Source organism: Mastigoproctus giganteus, chromosome 14 (genome assembly GCF_048544385.1).
Source record: "Mastigoproctus giganteus isolate SK-2022 chromosome 14, ASM4854438v1, whole genome shotgun sequence".
NCBI classification, from domain to species: Eukaryota; Metazoa; Arthropoda; class Arachnida; order Uropygi; family Thelyphonidae; genus Mastigoproctus; species Mastigoproctus giganteus.
This window is the reverse complement of record NC_143588.1, coordinates 30,792,032-30,817,775: the sequence shown is the minus strand read 5'-3', so window position 1 is coordinate 30,817,775 and position 25,744 is coordinate 30,792,032. Positions and strand designations below refer to the sequence as shown.

At 39.1% G+C, this 25,744-nt stretch overlaps 1 protein-coding gene across 2 annotated transcripts in view; it reads left to right on the top strand.

The window, feature by feature from the left end:
* The window catches only part of LOC150075047 (mitogen-activated protein kinase kinase kinase 13-like), a 69,252-nt gene extending 54,095 nt beyond the window's left edge, over positions 1 to 15,157 (top strand). For both annotated transcript variants that reach the window (XM_090389125.1, XM_090389126.1), the window contains exons 10-14: positions 251 to 391; positions 2,166 to 2,871; positions 11,926 to 12,002; positions 12,286 to 12,583; positions 13,400 to 15,157. In XM_090389125.1, the coding sequence (XP_090245251.1) occupies positions 251 to 391; positions 2,166 to 2,871; positions 11,926 to 12,002; positions 12,286 to 12,583; positions 13,400 to 13,498 (1,321 nt within the window). In that variant the 3' untranslated portion in view covers positions 13,499 to 15,157. The remainder of the gene's footprint in view (positions 1 to 250; positions 392 to 2,165; positions 2,872 to 11,925; positions 12,003 to 12,285; positions 12,584 to 13,399) is intronic.
* The last annotated feature ends 10,587 nt before the right edge of the window (positions 15,158 to 25,744 follow it).

Here is a 25,744-nt window from a genome sequence, read left to right as displayed (position 1 = left end):
GGAAAAAACTGCGTATATTCTGTGTTTAGTTTGCCGACTGAAAAGTCGAAATTTCGGTAAGAATAAATCATGCTTTGCGGATCTGATAAATAAATATAATTTCTAGTTAATACATCTTTTTTTATGTTACAAATATAGCAAATTTTTACTTCTCTGTCCAATAATCTGCCTAAATTCCATTATACACGTTAATTTGTAAATCATCGATTAACGATATTCATATAAAAAACAAATATTTGTAACTTTCCAGGAGGGAGTTTACTCTGCAACAGAAACAGGAACTAGGCCAAGATGAAAAACTTTACCGGAAGCACATTGTTCGTCCGTTACTGAGGGCACACGAGAGGCTGACGAAAAAACGGGCATACAAGTCTCAGAGTGATCAGTCTAGGTGAGTTATTCGTTCATTTGTAGTTGACTTAATTTGCGTTAAGTGACGCCTTATTGTAGTACCAAAATCAAGAAAATGATTGATTATCAAATATATTCCATCAGGTTATGGTCAGATTCATTTATCATTATGCCTTGCAAAATTATTCGAATTACTTATGACGGAATTCTTATATTCTAATTACTTAACCTCGCTAACTTTTATGTGCATTTTCCTCATGACCAACATACACTGTGCTACCATTTTATTAGGTACACCTACCCAGTAGCGTGTTGAGCCTCCTTTAGCCTTCAAAACAGCTTGAATTCGTCTAGGGATGGATTGAACAAGATGCTGAAAACGTTGTGCAGGAATGGAGTACCATGCAGACATGAGTGTGTCACGCAGTTCCTTGAGAGTCGACGGAGGTGTAGGCCTGCAGCGAACAGCCCTTTCCAGCTCATCCCAAAGATGTTCAATAGAATTGAGATCCTGGGACTGAGCGGGCCACTGCAGCAAAGAAAAGTCATTGTCATATTCCTGGAACCATTCTATAGTGATTTGAGCTTTGTGCACCGGCGCATTATCCTGCTGGAATTACTTCCAGCAGGATAATGCGGATAAACTGAGGATAAACTGTCAACGTGAACAGATGCACTTGGTCAGCAACGATGTTTAGGTACGATGTGGCATCCAGACGTGAATCTATGGGTATCAATGGACCCAACGTGTGCCAAGAAAACATTCCCCACACCACACCACTTCCCCCACCACCTTGCACAGTAGTCGTCAGACATGACGGGTCCATGGATTCATGTTGTTTTCGCCAAATTCTGAGTCTTCTGTCAACATGATGCACCAGGAACTTCGACTCGTCAGACCAAGAAACTGTTTCCCAATCCTCGATAGTCCAGTGCTGGTGTTGCTGTGCCCACAGGAGGCGTGCTCTCTCTCTCTTGTTCTTCATTGATAACAAAGGTATGCGATGTGGCTGTTGTAGCCCATTCACGACAAAGTGCGACTAGTGGTCCGTTGCGATATTGTGTTCTGTGCACCAAGGTTGTATTCTGACGTGATGTGCGACATTGTGGCCCGTCTGTTTGCTTGCACAATTCTAGCCATCCTCTGACCTCTCTCATCAACAAGCGATTTTCTTCCACAGGAGTTCCGTTGAGAGGATGTTTTCTGTTCGTTGCACCATTCTCGAACTGTGGAACTGTGGTGCGTGAAAAGTTCAGGAGAACTGCCGTTTCAGAGATGCTTTGTCCAGCAAGTCTTGCACCAACTACCATGCCACGTTCGAAATCCGTTAGATCACTCCTTTTCCCCATTCTTGCTACGGTTTGTGCGCTTAACCGATCTAGAAAGGTTGTTCTGCTGCATTTATATCCACAACTGTGGTCATGTGACTTGTAACCTTGTGGGACAAACCATTTATGTGCACAGCCGGGGTGCACCTAATAAAGTGGCAGCACAGTGTACATATAGCCTTTCAACTATGGCCGTTCTTGTTAGGCGTATTATTATTTGTATATTACAAATGCGTCTGACCACTGAAAAAACCGTTAGCCGAATTCAAGTATATTTTGCTTTGTATTAAAGATTATCACGAACTCGATTTATTATCGAAAATATTGTTTAAAATTATATTAAATATTGCATGAGTCTGTAATTTGTATGATACAATGCATTTGTATGAGTCTGTATTTATACTAAAATAATGTCAGTATTATTCTACTTTTGCATATACCTCTTTCATAAAACGTAATATTTTTCATTTCCCCACGTTTCGTAGCCCTGAAAGTCAACTGCCATTGGAGGCGAGTTTTCCTAGTACCTCCTCCACGAAGCCAACAGCCCAAGTCTACAGTGGTATTCAAGGTAACCCGGATGTTTTAGAGCAGGTCATAGTAACGTCCACTGCTGCCTTAGGCCGATCCAAAGGCAGTGAAATATGCGAACCAGCAACTCACAAAAATCAAATGACAGTAAAGGGGAAACACGCCTTAAGAAGGGCCGTACTGTACACCCCGGACCCATCTGTTGCTGACGCGCATCGATACATTCGCATGGAGAAGGTGGAGGAGGAGGAGAACGAGGGCAACACGCGATCCTTCGCTGACCACAACAACAGTAATGTGATTAGCTGCCAAAGAGGTCACGGACGAGTCGCTCCGGAAGACGAAAGGCAGGCGGAGGAACAGGGGATGGAGCTCAGAGTGATACGGGCGCCTCAGGAGTATCCCGTAATGTATGACCCAGCGGAAGATCCCAATCGGAACACGAAAAAAGAGACTTCAAGCGAAGATGATGAAACATGCGTGGACACTTATAACGGAAACAGATCCCTGAGAGAAACCCCAGAAGTGCACATGAGGCATCAAAAGAGGCTCCCCGTATTAAGGAAGAGAGGGCTACCTGACTGTCACGATATTCACAGACACCCTGATGGTACTCACCTTCCTAAGTACGGAGAAATTGTACCCCTTCTGTCTTCTCAGGTCAGTGCTGCTTTAAGCTCAATGGAATATTAATACAACTAGGTTTAATTCGAGATTTAGATCGGTTTATATGTAAATTACTAGTTGTGTGTATATTTTGCACTAATTATGATTATTATATATACTGAAATCACTGAGTTATTCTTGTGGGTGTAGAGGAAAGATGGGGGTACTTACATTCGACTACTAACTATATTATACTTTTAAAAACCACGAAGGTTGGACTGAGCTTCTCGTTTTCTTTATTTTTTTTAAATTTTTTCCACTTAATGGTTTTCCTTAATTTTACTTTTTTATATAAAATGGAGAAAAATGAAAGGATGTACAAATTTTCAAAGTATGTTTCGATGGTGTCCAGGAAGATTTCATGTTTAATTTCAAATCTATAGCGCGCCCCAATCCTCAACCGTACAGAGTTACTACTGTAAGTCTGGAACAGCAGCTATCCTTAACTAACTTAATCTTGGAACCAACGTATTGAGTCCAACGATGTCACTGGATTTTCTGAATTGAGTTGTCATTTGACTAACTGTGGCCTTTTTGTTACCCACCCTGCTCTAAATATGTCAGACTCTGTTGGTCTCCCTCACCAACGAGACAACTCAAGTTATTGGCAGCTCATTTCTGCTGCGGATGTAGGGACCAACATTAAGTGGGTTGAAATCGTTGTGGTTGTAAATGTATGGCTACTTTTAATATGGAAAGAGCCATCATGACGACGACTACTATTGTATAGTGGATCAAAGGTTAAAAAGTTTTCCGATCCAACAAGTGTAGTGTATCCCAACATATCACCCTCTATTGCCACACATCATCCATTACCACACAATGACTTGTCAATTCTCAATCCACTTTACAGAGAAGGGATCTTTAGAAATGGATGATGAATTCGGCGAACAGGATAATTGGAATTACACCTCAAAGGTCTGTTCAAATTAAAAAAAAAACACATTTCTTTGAAGAGAAAACAATGCAGATACGAGATTAACTAACTTATTAATAACCAATGGTAAGATAGCACAGAACTGTTTCACAATTCAGAGATTTCAATATAATAAAAAGAGATCTGTTTTCATATTGTGCAATTATAAGTTAACTCATATTGTGCAATTATAAGTTAACTTATACAAACTGTAGAAGAAAGGCGATGAATCAGATTGGTCCACTTGACATCGATGGTTCAACTGTTGTTAATCCTGCTCAGGTATTTGACAAACTGGATGAGTATTTTGCATCTACATTCACACATGAGGAGTTATTAAGGTTTGAAATTGCCACAAGGTTATCAAATTGTAGCAGGGTGCTTAATGATTTTGGAATAACTGAGAGCAAAGTGGACGAGAAATTGTTGAAGTTAAACCTAAGAAAAGCACCTGGGGTGGATGGGATCTATCCAATTATACTAAAGGAGGCGGCAAAGCAACTAAGCAAACCCTTAGCCATAATTTTGAGAGCATCCGTGGACTCAGGGAAGGTACCCATAGACTGGAGATGTGCAAATGTATCCCAAATTCACAAAGGGGGGGATCGAAGGGTGACACTAGTAATTACAGACCAGTTATTTTAACTTCTGCTCCGGGTAAAATAATGGAGTCACTGGTTAAAGATGCATTGCAGGATCATCTAGACAAGACTGCAGCAATAATTCAGACACAGCATGGATGGGTTTGTCAAGGGGAAGTCTTGTCTGACCAATTTCATTGGATACTATGATGTGGTCACAAAGGAAATGGATGCAAAGAATAATTTTGATATCATATATTTGGATTTCACGAAAGCTTTTGACACTGTTGCGCGTGGAAGACTGCTGCACAAATAGGAGCAGTGTGGCATTGGAGGCAAATTGCTGCTATGGATAAACGGGTGGTTGAGGGGAAGAAGACAGAGAGTGGTAATCAATGGACACTGCTCATCGTGGACTAATGTTATTAGTGGAGTCCCACGGGATTCGGTGTTGGGCCCTCTGTTGTTTTGTATATTTATCAATGATATTGATGAAGGTGTATCAGGCTTAGTGTCGAAGTTTGCAGATGATACAAAGGTTGGCAGGGTTGTTAATGACAGTAATGGTAGTGTGCTACTGCAACAGGATCTAGATAATTTGGGCAGATGGGCTAAGAAGTGGCAACTGAAGTTTAACCTTGACAAATGCAAAGTACTGCATATGGGTAGAAGTAACCCCAGAGAAACGTACCAACTGTGTGGTACTACGCTTAAGGTGGTAGAAAATGAAAAAGACCTGGGAGTAATTGTGCAATCAGAAATGAAGTTTTCTGAGCAGTGCAGACGGTTTGCAGGAGTAGCTCATGGTGTCTTGTCAATGATATATAGGAATTTTGCTAGCAGGGATGTGGAGGTGATTATCCCCTTGTATAAGGCAAGGGATCCTCTTATCAAGAAAGGCTTAAGTCCTGAAAATTGCAGCATCTGGAGACTATAAACCTGCGAGATGATCTGATTGAGCTTGCTCAATGCCGATGGGATTCTTACTCTTGCTCTCATTACTAACCTGAGGGGTCATAAACTGAAACTGGGGAAAGACAGTTGTCGAATAGATGTGCGGAAATTTGCCTTTAGCAAGCGGGTCGTTGATTGCTGGAACAAACTTCCATCTGTCGTTGTAGAAGTTGATAGCTTAAATATAAATTCAAGGAAGAAGTGGGCAAACGTTTGGAGGAAATCGATGGGTGAAATGGGACGGGCTTTTTTTAGCTGATTTTTAGTTTGCTTTCTTGCATCGTATGTCTCTGCTAATGCTAACTTTAAGAACACTGATTTGCATAATTTTGGTAATTGTTCGTATCAGCTCAACAAATTCTTTGAGAGACTCATCTTCTTCAGAATTCACAGGTATTATACAAACACAAACCTGCAGGCCGACAACCAGTATGGATTCTGTCAGGGGCGCTCGACAGTACACACACTAAATAACCTGATAACATCTGCTCAATCCACACCTGAAAAATACTTCCTTGTAATTGCAATTGACTTTGTCGGGGCGTTTGACTCACTTGGGTGGCCGAGCGTCCTTGGCAGGCTCAGGCAAGCACAGATTCCTCAAAATCTCTAGTCCTGCATTAAAAGCTATCTATGTGATAGATCTGTCAGTGTAGAGACTCCCTACTCCAGGGTGATCAGAAAGATCTACAGGGGATGCCCACAGGGCTCAGTCCTAGGACCAACTTTCTGGAACATGGTCCTGGATGAGATCCTAAATCAAGATCTTGGGCATGTTAAGTCCCGAGCCTATTCAGATGATTTGATCCTTTCCGTGCCTGCAAGCACAAGGGCCCAGCTTGAAAATTCTGCTAACGGAGCACTCCGGCTCGTCCAGGAGTGGGCTACCCAGCACAACCTGACAATCTCGGCTGAGAAAACCGCCAGCATCCTCCTGAAAGGGAACCTAAGCTCAACTAGACCACCGCAGATTAAGATCAATGCCACAACCATCAAGCACCGCACCCTAGAACCTTGGTGTAATCCTGAACTCAAAACTGTCCTTCCTCCCACATCTACAGTATATCCAAAAGAAGATAAGAAATTACACAGCATTGGTGGCACGGATCACCTGCAGGGACTGGGGTTTAAACCGACGTACCATACACTGTTTTACAAAGCAGTATTTATTCCAGCCATCTCATATGCTGCAGGGGTCTGGTATCATCGGGCAACTATTGTCACAAATCAGAAGAAATTAGTCACCATTCAAAGAGCAATACTACTTACCATCACCAGAGTCTGCTGCACGGCGAACACTCCTGTTCTCCAAGTCCTCCCTCTAGACTTTGAAATAATTAGATGTGGCATGTTATATCATCTGTCCAAAGGAATGTCCACTACCACCAATGGATTCACCACCAACCCAGCAATCAATCGCAAGACAGAGAAAGGGCTCCTTCTTGCTCATGTGCAGCAGGCCTGGCAGGACAGATGGACGACATCCACTAAGGGAGCAATTACAAAGAAATTCATCCCTGAAGTAACGTTCACGTTCCCAAAAGCCCCAAGCTGGTTTTCCCCTGGTCCATACACAGCGTACCTCCTCACAGGCCATGGGTTGATACAAGAAAAATTAACATCTCTGGGTATCTTGATACAAGAAAAATTATCTTGATACAAGAAAAATTAACATCTCAGGCCATGGGTTGATACAAGAAAAATTAATATCACAGATGATCCACGTTGCCACTGTGCCACTGACGAATCTTGGCACCATATAATGTATGACTGTCCTGACTATGAAGACTTGAGACCTATTCTGATCAATAAAGATTATTAATTTGCCAAAGGACCAAGAACATATACTAATTCATACCATGACAATTCTAAATACTTCACCACTTTTGCACACAGGATGGCTTCAACAGATGAAGAACATTAAGGAGCCTAAACCACCAAGACCAATAACTTGAGACAGATTCTGGGCACCTCTCTCCAGTAGCATCAAACGCCAACCTCATCGAAGCTCAATTGAACTGAACTTCACTTCCTTGATCCAAGTTCCATCGGGCTGATATCTGCAACTGAATCTGCAGGCAAGATTAACTGGTTCTTGATCCCACTCAAGACTCCAAACTCAGACACTGGAGACACCAGCAGCTTTTCTGCCACAAGCCACATTGGCAATCAAACCTAGCACTCTAGCCTAGTTTTCTTTTCCTCTCTTCTCCGGCCGAGGGGACCATAGTGGCATAGTGATTAGGGTAAGGCGCCACCTGTGATCTCCCACAACTGCACCATCTTTATTCTTGTGAAGTATATAAACTCCAGTGTGTGGCGTAAGTGTAAAGTGTGTGTTTAGGGTCTAACGGCACCAGGGGTTACCCCCATCTCCATGTAGTCTACATTGTCGCGTGTTACAGAACACTGTAAAGGCCAGAGATTTAAAAGTGTATGGATATTGTTGGATGTAGTGTCGGGTACCGTTGTTCATCTGGCTATTTAGCCGCTGGACCCCTACTGAGGCCCAACGTTGCCCACACTTAGCCCCGTGGAGGCAAGCCAGGTACACCAGTATTTTTAAATAAGTACTCTGGCAGGTCCTGCCACCTAATTTCTTGGGATTTCAGTGGCTAGGACCAAAAAAAAAAGTGGGGGGTGTGCTAGAGGTTGGGTGAGGCCAAGGAGTTTTAAGTTATACAGTGTGGAATTAAGAATTTTGGGTGTAGGGCTAGGATAATTTTGACATGGGATGAACGCTAGTTGGAAAGCTAGAGGGGGGGAGACTAAAGGCTGGGGGGTGAGAGACAGAAGTATAGGGTCGATAGAGTAGATGACCCCAAAATCAGTGAGGCAGGCCCATGCCACACCAGAAGGAAAGAGGGGGTGGTGGGGAGGAGACAAAGGGACCTTCACCTCCTCCCCGCCAGGACAGGGGAGAAACAGGGCCGCGCAAGGGAGCACGGGTTCAGAATCGCCACGTGGCATTGGCATTAATGCTGCGTGGAGTCATAGTTGGCAGAGTCCAGTCCGAGAAGGTAAGATTCGAGTAGTGCAGTCCTGGGACAGACAGGTCCCGTCCGGGTGGTGAAGTCATTTCAGTAGTGAGCTGCATGAAGATGTATTTGGTAGAGTCAATCAGAGAGGATCAAATCCGAGTAGTGTCAATCCTGGGACAAAGAAGTCCCGTCCAGATAGTAGAGTCATTTCAGAGGTGAGTCAACTTGGTGGGAGGCGAATCCAGAGCGGCAGTCATGGTAGATGAAGGTGATGTTGAGACTGCATTGTAAAGGCACAATTATTGTGCAGGTTGAAAGTCTTCACGGGGATTGCAGTGTGCTGAAGCAAGTAGTGGTCTTAACACACGGCTGTTTAGGCCGTTTCATTGTCTGGTTGGGTCTGATTCTGTGGTTGTGATAGGGTTTTCCGCCTCGTGAAGAGGCCCTGAGCAAAGTTCGAAAAGGCTGTATAGGTATGGTGGTCTTCCAGGAGATGTTGCTCCTGGTCTCTCGGGATGAAATGAATTTGTGTGATGAGAGAAGATCTGATGTCATCATATAGTAGACAGTCATGCATCAAGTGGTCCCAGGTTTCCTGGGCACCACAGGTGCAAAGGGGGCTGTCGGAAAGTCCAAGAAGGTTCAGTTTGCTGCGAAAGGCACCATGCCCTGTTAGGAGGTACGTGGTTAGAAGGCCTAGGGAGAACCAGGATGGTGATTTGGGATATACTTTGCATACGTCTGGTATAAATTTGCGGGTGATGACCCCTTTGGTGGATTCAGACCATCTGGCTTGCCAGGTCTGTTGTAAGTAGGTTAGGAGTCTGCTTTTTTCGCTGGAATAGGTGTTAGCAGGATCTGTGTAAAATCAATAAAGGTGGTAGACTTTCCTCTGCTGAGTTGATACATCATCCCCACATGGGCCACCTCAAGGTCTAGGGGCAGTACACCGGCGAGAACCAGTAGGGCGTGTGTGCTGGAGGTGCAACATGCTCTGGTTATCGTAAGGAGAATTGGCCGTTGAATGATGTTCAGCTTTCTTCGTCCTACCACAGTGGAGGCTTTGGTGAACCATATGCCAGAACCGTAGGTGATAGCTGGTATGAATTTGGCTTTATACAGTAAGGCTAGAGTGCGTTTTTTGAGCCCCCAATCTCGGCGGGTCACCCTGGTAACCAGTGCAATGTAATTTCTAATTTTCTTTTGTAGATAGTTGAGATGTGGGAGAAATGTTAGTTTGCTGTCGATGATAATGCCAAGGAGTTTCAGCTGAGTAACAAGCTTGATGGTTGTGCCATGTATCTTGATTTGAGGCGGCCTCTGCGGATCAAGATAGCCCTTCAGGAGAATGGATTGAGTTTTTGTGGATGGCGTGTTGTATGTGTATAGTATTTCGTTATTTCTCTGGCTTCTTGGCCGCAGGGCCCCTAATGGTACCCTACGTTGCCCGCCGCCACCACCACCACCACTGGGAGATGAGCCAGGCTGCCCATCATACTCTGGCTGGCCTCTGCCAGGGTCGCTTGAGCTTCCTGACGAGGCCACAAAAAAAAAATTGTTGAAGAGAGTTCACAGGGAATAAGAGAGGAGGAGGTCAGACTGTGGGGTGAAAGAAAGTTGGACTAACAGTGAAGACAGTCCACCATGGATTTAGGCGAAGTAGGGGTAGGGAAGGAGATTAAGAGTCTCAGGAGCTGGTGCCCCTGTGTATTGATCTTGCATCCAGCAGTGATCCCGTACCCTAAATTGGGTGCCAGCATGAATCCTTCCCGTTTACAGGGTTTCTGTAGCACAGATTTGCACTTATCCTACCTCCGAAGGGGTTAACAGGGAGTGAGGAGTATTCTGGACTGTCCTAACAGCGGTGAGCTTGGCCTGCCTTGTGGTGAAGACAGCCTGGGCAAATCGAGTGAACGCTATATATTTATGTCCGTCATTTAGGAGATCTTGCTCCTGATTGTGTGGAGTTCCTCCTAAGAAAACCACCGGTAAACAGTTGTAATCGGTGGTTTTCATAGGAGGGGCCACTCATACATAACGTGGGCCCAGGACTTCTCATCTTCACAATGGCAAAAGAAATATGGTTCGATACCCATAGAGCTGAGTTTTTTCTGGAATGATCCGTGTCCTGTTAATAAAAAGGTTGCTTGCAATCCAGGTGAGTACCAGGGAGGAGGCTTGGGAAGGTGAAGCTGACTGAGAGGAAGAACTTCTTTGTTATTTCTCCTTTGTGGGTTGAATTCCAAGATTCTTGCCAGAGGCACTGCAAGTGATCTGAGATTCGTCTTTTTTCCTGTTTGTCGTCGCTTGTCTGGTCCACTTGGAAATTAAGTAGTTGTATGGGTATGCCTTTTTTGGCAACTTCAAGGTATAGGGGCATATACCCTGCCATGACTTGGAGCGCAGGGGTGCTGACAGTGCGGCACGCTCTGGTTACTAGGTGGGAAGGAGCAGCAGTGCGTAGCACACGCTTCTTGATTAGACCGGGGTTCGAGCCCGTCACCACCAAATACGGAAGATGCGGAAAGGTCAGGGAATGACCACCGCATTTCCCGGAGCAATATGGCCTTAGTTGCTAATGCTCCTAAAAACCAAAACAACAACAACAACAGCTCTGGTTACTGATGGAAGCATAAATCGCTGTATGGAGTCCAGCTTGCCTTTGTGCAACTTTGGTACACCAGACTGCAGCACCTAACTGACAATCTGGACAAAAATCCGGGGGAGGAGATTGGTTCCTGTCTCCCCCCCATGCCACCCTATTCTTCCACCTGGTGAGGTATGAGCCTGCCTCATTGACTTTCTGGGGTCGCCTTCTCTATCGTCCTCATACCTCACCCCAGCCTTCCGTTTCCCCCATCTCGTAACAAGGACGTATAGAATTTCATATCGAAATTTTTAACACTACATTTTGGTTTGTAACGAATAGGTCTGGTGTACTGACCCATTCGTTATCATTACATTTTTTTTCATTTATTTATAGTTTGATCATTTCAGAAAAATGAAAGGTGTGCAAGGACAATGGGCGACAACTACACTTTTCTCGTATTTTAAATCAATATTTCTCTTTTATTAAGGCTGAATATATTTTTAATCTCTTGAAATTAGTTTAGTATTGTCTCAGTCTCATCTCACAAAAGATTAAAAATATAATCTTAAATAGGAATATGGAAATAATAATAATGACTTAAATAGCAACTGCGTAAGACAGAGTGTAGTTAGAAGTGTTTCTTAGCCATTGCGGGAAATGTCTCCGCATTTCCTGTTGTTCCTAAAAGCTGTATTTAGGGGGGGGGGTTAATAAAAACTTCTGTTTGATTTGTAAATTACAGTAAACTCGGAACGTTAAATTTTCAGTTAGCGTATTATTTAGTTTTACAACGTTAAACGTACTCTCCTCGAAAATAAAAGGTGTGGGAAAAAAATATGCTTTTTAGCCACTAAAGATTAAGCAAATAACCTTACCTTCAAATAAATAGCATTAAGTTTAAGAATGAGAAAGTTTTTTTTAAATAACACGCAATTACTATTTCGATTTTAGTACTGAAACAAGTATTTTAAGGCAGTTTTGATATTTAAATATTACTCCATTAATGGAGCATTTTGTCTTTTCTAGGAACCCGCATTCAAAGCTACTTCAGATGGGGAAGATGATGCAGAAGACGAAGATGCCGAATACTTAACGAGAAAAGTGTAAGCTCCCCTTTGGATTTGACAGTTTTTCCCTTAATAAATTAAAGATTTATTTATAATTTATAAAATAATGAATGAATTTATCCACTCCTTCTTTACACCTTTGTAGCTCCTCCTTTAAAGTTTTAAATTTTTTGCTGTTTCGGAAAGAATAGTTAATTCTTATTTCAAAGTAAGGATTAAAAATAACTATTCATTATTTTGTCACTGCTAACCTTTGATCCTATAGTTATTCTTAAGATTCGTTTCGTATCTTTTAATAAATTAAATTATTTACTTTCAGTTATTTCAACCCTCTGACTTACCATACTTCACCTTCCCGGCAATCTTCCCAAGTTCCAATGAGACCAATATCAGGGGACTATTCGGGATATTTCAATCCCTTTCATACAGGTCAGCCGTCAGCAGCTGAACTACTGTCTAGCCTTGCCTCGATGGATATGGGAGGCGCACGAGGTATACCACGCAATCTTCAGGGATTGCCCGCTCAAGATTTCTTACCAGAACGTCGTCACTCGGCACTGGGTGCTGAAGGAGAAATGTTCCAACGGGAAAACATCGAGATGGAGAGGATGTGTAAGGTAGTCGCGGTTGTCAGATTCAATAATTTGTTTAAGAAAATTTCGTGACTTAATAAATCTATTCGTAGTCATACTGGACATATCGGGAGTCGAAATAAAGCCATAAAAATGGGATTCGGGATAAAAGAAAAACAAAGGGAAAAATCTATGAGTAAATACGGTATTAAAATTTCTTTTTTCCAGAAAAACTCTTAAAACAGGTGTTTTCTATAGAAAACACTTCTTTGAAGAGGAATGCCAGCATCAGCGAAATCTTTAAATAAATTTAAAAAATAATAATAATTTCTTGTTGGAAGCTGCAGATTACACAGTATCTATTATATATTAAATAAATCGTATATTGTGCTAAAAACCAGGAATCCATTTTGATATTAACCACAATCAACTCGCTGACATCATAAAACAGAATTTTTTAATTTCTTGAAGAGACCACTAGAGTGCGCTGTTTTATTTTGCTCCCGATGAAATGTATAAACAGAAACCTATATCTGATTTTTAAAAAAAAAAAAGTGTGTATAAGTAAAATTATTTTAATAAATATCGTTGACCGTCTATCAAATAAACTAATTTCTTAAAAAAATTTAATAATAATTCAAATAATAAATTATAATCAGTTTGAGATTAAATTAAATTTAAATTATAACTTTTGGACTGAAAGTGTTTTAGAATAACACGACACTTCATTTCATATTTTCAGATTATAACTTAATTTTGTTCAGAGAAACGTCCATTTCGACACTTAATATTAATTAATTTTCCATTATTCATAAACACGAGACTATTTACCGGGAAATAATATTTTTATGTAATTTGCAGGGACCCGTGAGGCCTATGTCTGACATATACGTGTATTCATCCTCATCTGGATCCAGCCCTTCACCATCGCAAGCGGTTGTGGAAACTTCAGTGTGGTAGCAGAAGAACAGGCATTAAATTGTTCGTGTGTATGTATGTATGTAATGTATGTATGTAACATAATGCCTTCGATATTTTGCTGTGGGACATTTGGAAGTGTAAAAGAAGGGGCAAAAACTGAGCAGTACCAACCAAGGCATCATTCGCAGTTTACCTTCATCTAATTGTTCAATATAATCCATCATCACATTGTAAATGATATAATGAGTGGAAAAAAGGAAGAGTGATGTTCTCCAATATCCTATTGGTATATAAAAGTAGCTTTCTGCACACAGTCGCCAGTTCTTGGAGTTATTTAACTCAATAACCATTCCATTGAATGTATATAATGGATCACAAATGGGAGTTAACCTATATTCTTCGGTGATTATTAGCATCGCCTACTGTTCGTGATGAGCTAGTAGCAAGACCAAACATCAAACCTCATTTCTTTAAGTAGACCAACAACTTATTTGTGTGAGATCATTCCAATATCCATAAAAAGGCAGAAATAATTAACTTTAGAAGTATTTAGGTGTACCAGACTTCTTGATTATAATCATCAGGTTCTGCAAGCTGCTGGACTGCGTGGAAGACATCCGGAAATTAAAAGAACTGTTTCCCAAAGTTTATACTTAAGTTTGTATTTGTTTCGGCTGATAGGTATTCAACAGTTTGAGGCGATATTATTAAAAAATAGGAGATGTTAGCACAATACATATACATACGCCCTTAAATTTACAGGGCATGTACATTGTACCTGTTAAAAATCAGCAGGGTCAACGATGAATATATACATTCACTGGCCAAAAAATTAGAAACCTTTATTCAATATTTAGTAGGAACACCTTTTGCCCGAAATACAACCCGTACATGTTGTGGCATGGATTCCATGTCTGATAGAGTCTGGCTCCAAATTTGACCATTCCTCCATCAGGTTATTTGCCAGCTGCCATACTATGGTCGATAAAGAACGGCAAAGTCGAACTGCCCCTTCCAACATATCCCACAGATTATCAGTTGGATTCAGATCTGAAGAATTAGATGGTATAGACAGATGGTGGAAATATTTCTCGAACCATTCAGATACAATTTTTGTACGGTGGATAGTTGAGTTTATTCAAAGAACCCATCGCAATGCTGGTAAAAATGAAGCACTGCGGGCGGATGTTAGCCCGACACGACAGAAAGATATTCATTGGAGGAAACACGACCAAAGGTATGAGCGGATCCAGTTCGTACCACGAGAACATACCTCATACTATGATATTACTTCCAGCGCGATCATACCTTGTGCCAACTTACATTTACATACCGTACATTAGTTATCTGTTGACGCTAATTGAAAAGGTTTCTAATTTTTTGTCAAGTGAGTGTAATTTAAGTATATTAAACTACACATTTCTGTATTCATCAGAGAGCCTCAAAATAACCCAGTTTAATACGAACCTTTCTGAAGTTATTTAGTTTATAACTGAATCTCATGTGGCAGGTGAACTAATGATTGAGAGACAGCAACTTCCATTATGTGTCCTAAGTTTATTGAATACCCCATGGATTTTTGTGTAAACAGCAACCATAAATACTAAATGGCTCTAATTACTTTTATCAAGCAAATGTCCATCAGAGTGAAAGCGAAACAAATAGTTAATATTAAAACTTTCTTGTTTAGAAAGGTCTGGCAGGTGGAAGAATTTATTAAAAGGTCTTCTTCCTCACTACAATAAAAGTTAAGTTGTTTTTTTTTTTAAGGGAAAATTGGGTTTAACTAAACTGGCAAACTATTTTAACATAATTACTCAACAGCTGGACGTAGGGAACAATTTTAACATTTGGAGTTTAGCAGAGCATTTGACAGTCTCTCATGAGAGGTTACTGTATAAGCTGGAACATGCTGGGATTACTGGAAAGATTCTAAGATAGATTGCAGGATGGCTACAGGACAGGATTGTTGTTGTTATTGGGTTTCAGGAGCATCGGCGACTAAGGCCATATTGCTTCCTTTATACTGTCTGTAAATTGCGTGTGTTCCGAGGTAGATTTTCTGTTTGCTGGACGAAAAACTCAAGTTTCCGGGAGAAAAAACCATGCTACCCTCATCTGAGACCGACTAACTCAGCCACGTTGTGAAAAAGGCTCATAAAAACTCCTCCCGTTATCGACGGGACTCGAACTCAGGCCTTTTCCACCCGGTATGAGAAGGATGGTGATTCTACCAACTGTGCTACCCACGAGGGCATAGCGCAGGAAACTGAGAGTTGTGATCAATGGATATTCTTCAGATTGGTATGTCAGACGTGGAGTCCCCCAAGGATCAGATCTTGGACCACTGTTGCTTGTGATTTCCACAAAGTGCATCCACGAAGGCATAAATGGCGTGATGTGAAAATTTGCAGACGATGTTCAAGATTGGGAAAATGGTTAATGAGCAGTACAAAGCAGTGCTCCTTCAGGGTGACTTGAACAGACTTCTGTAATGGTTAGAAAAGTGGCAACTACGTTTTAATAAAGCAAAATGCAAGGTCTTACACTTGGGGATCAGCAGCCCCAAAATAACTTATACTTATACTTGGGGGATTGCATTAAAAACAGTAGAGGAAGAAAGGGGTCTGGGATTTAAAATACGAGCAGATATGAAGTTTTCAGAGCAGTGTAAATAGGCAGCCCATGGTGTCCTATCCATGATTTTCTCGAATATTATCCTGTAGAGGCATGGAGGGCATAGTCTCACTGTACAAGGCAATTATAAGACCACATTTGGAATACTGTGTTCAAGTATGGAGACCTCATCTGAAAATGGACATTGAGCTTCTTGAAAGCGTCCAAAGATGGGCAACTCGAATGGTGTGGTCGGCAGAAGAACGACCGTACGAGGAAAGACTCTGATTGTATGGACTACAACCAGGCATCTCAGAGGTGACTTGATTAAGGTTTATAGGACTCTGCGAGGTGTTTGTAAAATGAATGAAGGCGCAATTTTCACTGTTATAAAGAATTCCAGAACTTGAGGCCATAAATTCAAATTACAAGGGTTGAGGTTTAGATTAGATTGTTTCCCTTTTAGCCAGCGAGTCGTTGATGCTGGAACAGATTGCCATATTCTTCTACCATATGCCTAATAATAGAATTAACTATAAAAATCTTAAGCTTGCTACTTGGATAGGTGTATCCGAAATAATTTGGCATTCCAGAATATAGCAATAAGCAATTCAACATCTTAACATTAAGTTATTCTCAAACCAAAAACAACATTACAGGATCTTGCCTCAATATGTTTAAATATATTAACGGGCAGTAAGCACTGAGGTAATAAAAAAGTATGAAATCACTGAAGTGCCTTAGAAAATCTTCCAGCTTAGCAATACACTATTTAGATGCATACGTCACGAAAATTAAGTGAGAATTGCTTGATAGATGTCACATTTTCAATAATTAGTTCTTCCCCACCGACTGTTATTATTGTTTATGCTCAGAAAAGTCGCCCTCCCCCTCCCCTTTATCCTACAATGTAATGCAATTTGCTGTTTCGGGACCCTAAGTCCATCTGGAATATTAAAAAAAAATAATAAAACATTTGTATATAAAACATATCACATCAGATGTCAGAAAAAGTCTTGTTTCAAATTACCATAATATACTTAAATGCATGAACAGTATTACAAAAAAAAATAACCTCTCCTGATACCCAAAATGCAAAAAAATCAGTATCTATAAAACAGTTTTTAGGCTTAAAAAAAAAACGTACAATTTTCATTTTCATTCTAAGCTGCAATATCCGTATCTTGTAGAGACCTGAAAATTATTCATCAGTAATATTAATTAAAGCGCACAAGTTAGTATTTTGTTACCACCATTAATTATTTTGTTAAATAACATGACTGTAATTGAGCAGATGAATTATAAGGAATTACCAGCAATTCTATCATTCAAGGGATTTAAAAAATATACAAGGGACATCTAATATTGCTCTTAGAGAACTTGCTTGAGAAAAGTCGCTCTTACTGTCTATACAGAGTAAATTTCTGGGAAGGCAAAAATATACTTTTTGGAAATCAAGGTATAAACGACACTTTGCGCCGACCCTAAACCAGTTAACAGTGCTCCAAAGCGTTTCTGTTACATTCAAACTTTAATGGTCTCAAAATAATGTACAAGTCACATTATGGTGAATTAAATTATTTTGAAAACATTGAAGATTTACCAGTAAAGATTTTAAAATCCGTTATCTGTCTTATAATAAAGTTGAGCGACCTTGGAGCTAAGCTAGAGGGGGAGGTTGGGATCTCCCTCTCCAGCGATCGCTGATGGCTTTGTTTAAACGTTCTTCTGTCTTTCTTCTAACATTCATTATACTTATTGAAAGGAAAAAGCCTCTAGCGAGGAACACTCCCCCGCCGTGGGACACACAATGACCCATATTAACACTTTGTCTATTTGAAGCACACGTGGAGAAGCGATTAGTTATTTTGGGGGAAATATTTGGTGCGTGAAAATTGTGAGCCGTGTGTAGCACATATTTTCCATCAGATGGCGTTTTTTTTTGTTTTTTTTTTTAAATATATATAGAGTAGAACAAAATTAAGTCATAGTCAAAGGTAGGATGAATGAGCGGGCAAGGTTTGGGTAAATCTCTGCTGATTTATTCCGTCGTTTGAAGAAAATTGCAAGCAGAATCTCCCTCCCAAGTATATCCAACTCAAATTTAAACTCAGTCTGGTAATTTTTTTAACAGATAAACATTCTAAATCTTGCTTAAATAGCGCAATTAGATCCTTCCTCACACATGCTTGAATTTAATTCGGATCATCCTACTGGACTGGTACAACAACTTTAAGAAATGTGGATGGAACCAAAAACTAGAGTTCCAGTTTTTCTACATAAATATAAACGCCTTGCTTTCAAACTTTAAATCAACTATACGTGTATGTAGTAACTGTTTAAATACTTTTTTACGCATATACAACTTATGATAAACTACTATGAAATTTATACAGGCTAAATGCCTTTATGCACGAAGAAAAACTGGTTAACCATCTTTGGTCAGTAGAGGGAACCTTGGACTGGAGAAAACATTGCAATGAATTTTTTTTTTTTTTTGTTTTATTCCATTTATAATAAATGTCACAGCCACCTAAAATTCACTGATATAACAATTACCACTATATATTACGTGAAAACAATACTTCAGTTCCTTGTTAACCAAGCCAATAGTTTTTGTGTTCGTTATAGTACAAAACATTTGTGAGCCACGCTAAGAATAAAAGTTGTTTTATTTTATACTTAGTGCCGATTGCAACAACAGTTTATGAGAAGAAATTAAAATCTTCCATCACTAAAACTAGCTTAATTCATAATCAATTAATATTAGTTTAATTATTAACTGATTTATAATTGATTAAATTATTAAGATTATTTACTTGTACATTAGAAAAAACACTTAAGTGTGATATGTTAAAAGTATTTTTAAAATCTTGCTTAAATTACATTTATACGCACTAGATGGCGCCAATGCAACAGCATTGTCAACAAAGTGTAGTTTAGTACTGCAACTTTAAAAAAATATAATATTAAAAATAATTGTTTTTATTTATTGGGATCAATAGCTGCTGTTGAAATAATTATTAATTGGCATTTTAATATAACTGAAGCGGACAAATATTAATTTTAACAGCTAGGTAATGTGCTGCTATATATTAAGTTGATTCTATTTCAGATATCAGTTTTATATAGAAATATTTCATGAAATAGGTAGAAAAATAAAGTTCTGGAAGACTAAAACTTATTAATATCAGAATATAAATTTTACGCGAATGATACATTGGAAAAACAAATACAACTTTAGTAAGGCAGCATTCTAAATATAATCTAGTCACAATGAGATCTCAGTGCATGAAAGATATGAAATAAAATACTAATTCAAGATATTTTTTGACGAATAATTTCAATTAAAACAAATAAATCGTCATAATCCAATTAAGATGAGTTGTCTATTAGACAAAAAATATCAAACTTAAAACCTCTTTATGAGATACTATTTAATTTTTACGATTTTTGTATTGTATGAATACAATTTTATTATTCAATAAATAGTTAATAATTCATTTCCTGTCATCGATAATTTAAATTATTGAAAAAAAAAAACATGTTTTAATATAGCGACACTAGATGTCGCTAACAAACGGCCCAGAAAAAATGTGATGAATGTATGGTTATGAAACGGGCTGTTTGAAGTGAATGCATTGGCCATGGAGCCATTCGTTCCTCTGTATAATAAATTGTATTCTAGAATAATAAAAATGTCATTATGAAATAGTTTAATATTTTGATGAGTTTTTAAATTCTTTTTTAAGCATCAAAGGACATGACATATCTACCACTTTATTATTAAATCAGAAAAATGAAACGTTATGAACTGCCATACACAATGCATTTCAAATAATCATCTATCATAGATTAATATAAATTATACATGTATAAAAAGGTGAAATAATATTTAAATGAATTAAATTAATTTTAATCTGATACTAATAAAACCCGCCAGTCGCTTTCCGATTCTAATTGTGGTTAGATTACCTGAGATATGCATCTGGGCAACCAAGGTCATGCGCATTAGTGAATTGTGGATTACGTCTATTATACTGCTTTTTTCGGGATGAAAATCAGAGTTGTCGAAGACAAAGTTCACACAGGATGAAAAAGCAAAAAAAATAATCTAAAATTAAAAACAGATTTTGTATATTAAAAAAAAAACATATTTATGACGCGTCATAACGAGCTTATTCTTTGTTTCCGACATTAAATTGTAAAGGTATCGTCACTGCATCAGTGAGCCAAAGACAAAAACGCGTTGTTTTAATTTCACTCTCGCAATTACTAACGTATAGATAAGTATCGCCGGACATCGACCTATTCACGTGACGGCAAGCTAGATTATGTTATGAGAGTAAAGAAACAGGTTGCCGACTGTTTACCCTAAACCGGACATTAGGTATGACCTTGATTTGAGGTCAGCAATGTAAATCACACGAACTGTGACATTGGCTGCTCGCCGGACGCCTCTCTGCCGTTCACCCCACACATTCCAGAAACGCTTGTGGTCGTCGAAGGAGGGAGACGTGGTACGGCTCTCTGAAAAGTTGAATCAACGTGTAAAGTTTGGCGACGAGTAAAATTTGAGGTAAGAGACTTTCTTTTTCAATACAAATGTAGAACAACTTGTTTGTTCGTTTCGTTTTTGATGTTTGCCAGTTGTTTTATAAGCCGGAGGCACCCAAGGTCACGGACTAACTCACGTGGTCTGTTTCCACTAATGACATGAACGCAGCGTTTCAGACCGTCAAAAATTATTCTATAACAGTAAACTATAACCTTACTCATCTCGCAGTTACAGTTTTGCAATATATATAATTATTTAAAAAATAAGTCTATTTAATTAACAAAAAAGGGGTAGAAATTATTTTGGAAATTGATATATGCAGTAAGTCGGGCGCAAAATAATGAATCATTTTTGAGAAAAAAATCAGAAGCATGCAGGTCTGTTCTGAGTTGGAATTCTTTAAACATAAATTAAAAATTAGACACGATAACTAATGGGAAAAATAAACAATAGATCACGAGTCAACAAAATCGATATTTAGTAGAAACACTACAATATATTGATGCCTTATATCTGTGGATGCCTTGGTGTACATTCTAAAGAATTCAACCCTGTAGGTTGCTGGCCAGCAACGAATTTTAAAATTTTATGTGTCTTTGATACAAATATTTTCCATTCCTGCACTATACGAACAGCTGTAGATGCATGCTGATATCACACCTTAGGCTCGAATGACCTTGAGCTATTGCTCTTTTGTGTGTAAATGCTACAGCTATTCACTGGTGTAACGCATGCTCATTTTTGACTTCCTATGCGCCATTTTTACGCAGTATTATGAGAAATATTCGGTGATTGTCCAGTTCACAATAAATTAACCTTACAGTTTAATTGGCCTGTTTTTTGAGCATAGAAAGACAACCTTTATTATAATTTCCATGGCAGATATGACCACGACTCTGATCAAACATGGAATGTGCTGGTATTCTATTTTAATCAGAAAACTACGTCAGCATCAGTGCACTCAAAAGACAGATGCACAAATGGTAGATACATAGAGATAAGATGCCTAAAAGTTCGTTCTGTTTACTAAGACCACTTAAAAGTGCGTGGGAAGCAGTGACGTGAATTAGGGAGACTCCATTTTGAATTATCAATGGAGAGTTTTCATATCAGCCCTGCCCATTCGCGGATTTTAACCCACGCTGGGTAGGGCTTTCTTATATCGATGTACCGACACCAAAATACAGTTTTTTTCATTGCGAAAGTGATGAAAAACGGTTGATGTTTATTTTAGAGATTGTCGAAGGAGGGAATTTCCTGTGGAGGTGCGTCTAATGAGGCCAGAGATTAAGTGCGCCAAAGAATGACTTGCGTAACCAAGTTGAGTAGGAACAGTGCAGTCAGACCAGTCTGCTTCGGAACATAACTAACGCGTTTAACTTCATGACTAGACGATCTGCGAAACTCCCAAGTAGTCGTTGCACAATTGCAGTTTCTACGACCGCAATTACGTCGCTAGGTTTCAGTTGTGTATTTTTTAGAGGGAGAAAAATCAAGATGAAATCCAGACACATCCCATCTGAAGAAAGTATGTGCTGATCTGCTCTTAATCTAATTCATTCTAACCGGTAATTTCCACTTATTTAAATACATTAGATAGGATATACGTTTATTTAAATATAGTTAGATTTTAATGTCTAAAATTTTTCTGTGACTTATTTTAGCATTTATATATTTCCATACAATAACTATTAAAATTTAATTAATGAATTTTATTACAAAATACCATAAGATACCATTACTCAGCTTATATAACCAACTTACAATTATTTTCTCAACACATTATAAGATTTTGGTCTATTTAAATATCGTGGTTATTAACTAAGTAGGTTGGATTGACTGATCACAGATCTGTACATCTCTAAAAAAACGTATGAAGTGTTCCTAACATGTTTAGAAATCAAAGTGGTGAATGGAGGAACTGACATTTACTGTTAAAAAATAAAATTATAAAAAGCATTCGGTGCACGTATGTAATGGAAGCGGGCACCCAATTTGTTTGCTAACTTCGCTGCATTCTTAATGCTAATTATGAGAGTAAGAAGAAAGCTTGTCTTGACATATCGAGACTGTTCCCGAACAAGAACTTGACCCCATTTGTTCGTGGTTGGTGGCTGCATAAAAAACGTAGAAGGAGTTAATAGCCGTGTAGAGAGGAAATGCTAGAAGTAAAAACGTTGCGAAAGTGTCTCGAAGTAAGTTTGATATTTGGACTTCTAGAAGGACGCGTACTGTTTGCAGGGCAACACGACATTGGCAAGAAATGCAATTAGTGTGCGTGCGATATTTATAAACACGTAAACATTGGAATATGTTTCATATGGAAAGTTAATTTGTGTGCCAAGGTTGGTAAATAGCAATTGCGATAAAGCCATAGCAGTTATGGACACACCTCTCAATGCACACTGTCAAAATGAGAAAGAGAGAGATGCAGACAAGAAACAGAAAACGTTGTACATATTCGATCGCACGACAACTATTACGAAATTTAAGATCTAAAATGGTTCACGTGGTACTACAGTTCCGGTTCCGGCTTACAAAAATAAAAATTGGTGTTCAAATGAAATTACGTTTACTAACTAAAAAACGAAATTTAGATGAGAATATTTTAAAAATTAGAATATAATTTCGTTTTTCAAAATGTTTTATAAACTTTATTTATATTAATAGTATAACGGATAAATGATGTAAGGAAATGGCATATTCTGCGTCTTGATAAAAATAAAAATATATTATTTAAAAAAAATTATTTTGATGTTATTTATAATTAACACCTATAGTTGAGTAGACTCAACTGTCCTTGGGCAGGATTAGTGATGGGCATAATCGTGCGATTAGTAATCGAGAGATTGCAATAATCGAAACATTCATTTGTTAAAAATCATTATTAAATTCATCCAAAATCTGAATGATATTCAAAGTAAAGTTCAGCTGGTTTAGTTTAACATATACGAGGTTCCCGGACTGGTGCTGTTGCCATCATGTCTGATAAGTGAAAATAAACAGTATGTTGTACTTCAAACTCCCTCCAACAGATGGTGCTAGAGATGACAGGTTGCAAATAACAACCAGTTTCGTCAGTAGCGTTGACGTTACGTGTCACTATTTTTAATCTTGGTTGGACGTTAGTTTGATTCCATATCGTCACGTAGGTTAGTTTATTTTGCATTTAGTTAAGTATTTATAAAGTTAAAACTTAATATTCGGATAGTCCTTGTTATTGCCATTTAGCGGAAACTTCGTAACTTTCGTTTGGTAGCTTAAATTTAACTTCTCTAGTGATTAAAGTTTCGTGTATTCTAAGGTTGATCTTGTGGACAAACCTAGCTCAATTGACGATTCGTTTCTTTGCACCCGATGTAAGGAGTGTACCGATCTGAAATTAGAACTTTGTGTATTACGAGAAGAATTTGATCACTGAAGAAAGGAGTGCTTTCCCTAGAAATAAATGTAACTGGGATCTTTTCAGGGACTCGAGCATTTCGTGATCTGTCAAGTGATGCACTCCTGATTTGAGTTCCAGTTGTTGTAATTCTCATAAAATGAGAATTACAACAACAACAACTTATTATGGGTGATTTCAATCTGCCCCAGATCGATTGGAATAAGTGGGATGGAAACTCCACATGGGGAAAAATATTTTAAAATAAACTAGATTATTATTTGTACCAGAATGTTAGAGAAAGTTCTAGGGGTGAGAATATTCTTGACATCATCATTACTACCGAATCAGATGACATCACGGGGCTTAAAGTACAGTAATTTACAGGAAGTTATCATGCAATCGTCAATTGGAAGATGAAGAAAGATGTTGCAGTAGTTAAAGGAAGGACACGGATTTCAACTTCAGAAGAGGGGACTTTGAAAATTTAAGGTGAGATTGGAAAAGCGACCATATGAAGAAAGACTTTTGTGGGTCTCGCTGGCTACTGGGCACATTAGAAGTAAATCTGATTGAGATTTATAAGACCGAGAGGGGGTTAATAAAATGAGAATTCCAGAACTAGGGATCATAAATTCAAATTAGGGAAGAAGAGTTTGGCTAGATTATAGGTTTTCTTTTAGCCAGCGAGTCATTGATAGCTCGAACAAGTTACCCTCGCAGGTAGTTGAGGCTGACAGTTTGAATAAATTTAAAGGTCAACTGGATACAAGCCATGTGAGAAGGGAAGCATGTGATTTGTATTTTCTTATCTACTCGTTTTTCTCCCCGCCGGTGTAGTAAAAGCCTGTGGCTTCATTGCGCTATATGGCTATTACTATTTCGCAACAGAGCAAAGAACGAATATCAAGTTTTGCTTTAAACGGGGAAAAAGCGTAACTGGTAAGTCGTACTGGAGTTTATGAATTGCATAAGCGGTTCAAAGGTGGACGTGAGGGTGTTAGCGATGACCGAACAAGTGGGCACCCGTCTACGTCTCTAAATAAGTCAGAATTGCAAAAGTTCGGGGAAATTGTGGAAAGAGATCGTCGTTTGATCCTTAGAATGGTGGCTGATGAGTTGGATATGAATAAGAATTCGTCAAATTGTGCGTGAAGATTTAAGGAAAAGGAAGGTCTGTAAAATTTATGCCTCACAGTCTCACGGATAAGCAGAAGCAATGAAGAGTGTCATCGCACGAAGACTACATCCAGGCTTGTCAAGACAATCCTAATTTCCACGACTGTATTGTCACTGGAGATGAACGTTTCAATACGACCCAGGGATCAAGCGTCGCAGCATGCAATGGACTTCAAAATCATCACCAAGGCCAAAACAGTTTCGTTTACAGAAGTCCTGGATCAAGGTGATGCTGATTGCTTTCGTAAGGAATCTGTACCTGAAGGGGAGAAAGCCAATGCTGAATTCTACATACAGGTACTTCAAAGACTATTTAAGCGCATTTCCGGGTGAGGCTGCAATTTCTGGAGAAAGGCAGATGGTTCCTTTTTGCACGACAATGCTCCTGCCCATTCTGCATTTATGAAGGCCATTTCTAACGAAAGATGGCATTGTCTGCCCTACTCTCCCGATCTAGCACTAGTGGACTTCTTCCTCTTTCCCGAGGTGAAAATGCTCTCAAAGGAAAGATTTCAGGATGTTGAGGATATAACTGCCGAATTGAACATGA